The 2,649-nt window shown below is 49.8% G+C and overlaps 1 protein-coding gene across 1 annotated transcript; it reads left to right on the top strand.

Moving 5' to 3' along the window:
* Positions 1-2,021, top strand: EMWEY_00015350 (hypothetical protein; the record flags this gene model as incomplete). The annotated part of the gene is made up of 4 exons (XM_013479557.1): positions 1-589; positions 728-997; positions 1,180-1,655; positions 1,964-2,021. Coding segments are annotated over 4 exons (1,393 nt in total), but the record flags the coding sequence as incomplete, so codon positions are not given.
* Positions 2,022-2,649: the final 628 nt, after the last annotated feature.

A 2,649-nucleotide genomic window follows, 5' to 3' on the forward strand; every position in this document is an offset into this window, starting at 1 on the left:
GCCCAAATTGTTTAAACAGGCGGCTCCGAATCAGGAGACGCTTCCAGAACCACCTTCTCTGGATCCGGATGTCGAGTTACTTATTGATTCCTTCTTATCTGAAAACGAAAATATATTGCATGAGGACGCTTGGATTGTCGATGATGATATAGGCAATTCGAATTCAGCAACGCATAGTGAAGATGCGGCGTCCCTACAGGAATCTGTGGAACCAATGAGCCAACCTACGGTCATGGAGACAAATCAGGTGGCTCCCCTACTCTCCGGAGCCTTGCTAGCTCCGGGAGGCGCTGAATTAACCGGTACAACGCCTCTAAGCCTTTTCGAGTCAGTGCTGTCAGAATCCAGCCATACTGCTCAAGCAGTCTCATTAGAGGAGTGGTTGTCGGGCGAGGAAGCCGCAGATTTGGTGGAGGCGCTGCAGCCAATGCCTTCGCCTGGAGCGTTTCCTCCAGTGCCTAGTAGTATTGAACCAGCCGAAGAGGCGACAAAAAGCCACGCAGGACTATCTGGCACCATGTCAGAAGGCACAATGCACTCAGGACCACTTTCGAGTTCTGAGCCGTTACAAAGTGATTCTCCCCGCGAGGTAAGGAGGGTTGGCCAATGCATTAACTCAAAGGTTGTCCCAAAAATTGCCGCTAGCCATGCAGTGGCATGAAGCTCCTCATGCTTTTGTTGTAATGAAGGGTGGATTGCTGTGTGGCAAATGCGTGCTGTGGAATAGCGATCAGGAGAGGAGTGGCTTCGAATACCTACTGCTGGATTTTCGATGCTCTCGGAGCAAGGCCTGGCACCACCTATCCTAGGACCACACCACCTTCGAAATGCTTTGCCATCAACTACCTCCACTAGTGACACACGCATTCTTTCGCAGGCATCAAACATGTTAGGATTGTCTGTTGCTCGAAATGTTTTGTCATTCACTACCTTCACTCGTGACCCACACATTCTTGCGCCTGGGGGTTCGATTCAGGCAAGCGAATCAGCTCGTCAGGTGAGTGTCTCCCTTATCATTACGCCCGAGGATCAAGCGTAGCTTTCTGACCTGGAATTGTTGCTAACTAGTTGGCTTTTCCCCTAGCTTGCGCCCGAACTAACCTGCTAACGGTTGCGATCTTGCTAGAAAATTGCAGTGGGGATGGAGGAATTGCTGTCAGTGTGGTATGCTTTTCCCAGTCCCTATCCCACCGGGCTCAGTTGGCAATCGACGATCTGTTTTCTTCTCTTGGATGGCTTGACAAAATGCTAAGGGGTGTTCCTGATCAAGTCCTCGCGACGCATCCATTTTACCGTATCCCCGGAGTGAAGCAAAGCTTCAGAAGATGCTTTTGCAAAGAGAATGCTGTCTCATCTAGTTTGAGTCACGTAAGCTTAGTCCCGTTGCTTTCGGAATGCAGGCTTCTCCTGAAGAAGCCGGTGCTTTCCAACGAAGAGACTGAAGCCCTTTTGGGGTACATGGAGCGTCTCTGCGGATACGCATCCAGGCTCCTGCCGACTCGGGCTCCCCCTACATTAAAGGTGTTTTCTGTTGAAGTATTGGGGAAGGCGTTTGTTGTCCTGGATACGCTGCACTGTGCAGCAGAAGTGCTTGGGCAGAGTTCCAAAAAGGAACAGTGGTGGCCCGACATAGTCAGTCACATAGAAAATGCAAGGTACATGCAGCATGTCCAAAAAACAAGAAAAAGTATGGGAGCCTGGAGTAACGCGATTTTAAATGGGCTAGACACTGCTCTAGAATTCTACAGGATGGGGGAAAGGCCTCCTTTGCGTCTTGTCCTTGGATTAAAGCTAGCCCTTTTTCTATCGCCCAAGTCGACGAGGCTCAATACTAGTAAGTGGGACCCTTGGAGAGGAGACGCTCTTGAATGGCTCCAACTGATCAAGCCGAGTATACAGGCAAGCGGTCAGTGAACAGAGCAGTCAACATGCTGCTGGTTATGAAGCAAGTTCGTCAACGCAGAGATGAGTCTCTTGCCTCACATTCGCTGCAGCCAGAAGAGCCTCATTTGCGAAGCTAAGGAATCGAGCAAGCAATACGAGCGCAGAATGCTGTGTCCAGATTCCACTTGTCTGGAAAATTTTCTTCTGCGCAATGCAGTTGTGATTGTAGAAATTTTAGTCCACACACCAGCGACATTGGCGCAGGGCTTGTGGCTCGGAATTACTGGAGGACGAATCCTTATGAAACAAAAAGGGAGTATATTCGTGCCAGCAGATGAATCTGAGCTCGCTCGTGATAAGTTTTCAAGGGCGCAGGGGCTAGCGAAAGATCCGTATTCGGTTCTGACACCGTTCCTAACCTGGATGGACAACTATAGGCAAATCCACTTAAGGGCGCCAGCAGAGAATCGGAACAGCTAACACTTGGATTCTGATGAGACTGCCTTCTGTTTTAACAGAGCTAGAGGGGAGCCAGCAATAAGCGTTGAGCTCCTCTGCAGAACTGGCCACAACGCCCCTCACGGAGGCTCCAATTTATGCCTTCTTTTCAACGCGTCGGTACCGTTTTGCTAATATATATTTGTTTATATGTTTCAGTCATATGGAAAGTTAAGAACATGCTGTGAAGAATGTCTGGCACGTCTGTCGCGTGGCCAGACACATATATTGGATTGGCGCTGTCTTGAGGCACCAGCGGTCGACGAC

The sequence above is a fragment of the Eimeria maxima genome, genomic scaffold (genome assembly GCF_000499605.1).
Source record: "Eimeria maxima Weybridge genomic scaffold, Emw_scaff122, whole genome shotgun sequence".
Classification (NCBI taxonomy): Eukaryota; Apicomplexa; class Conoidasida; order Eucoccidiorida; family Eimeriidae; genus Eimeria; species Eimeria maxima.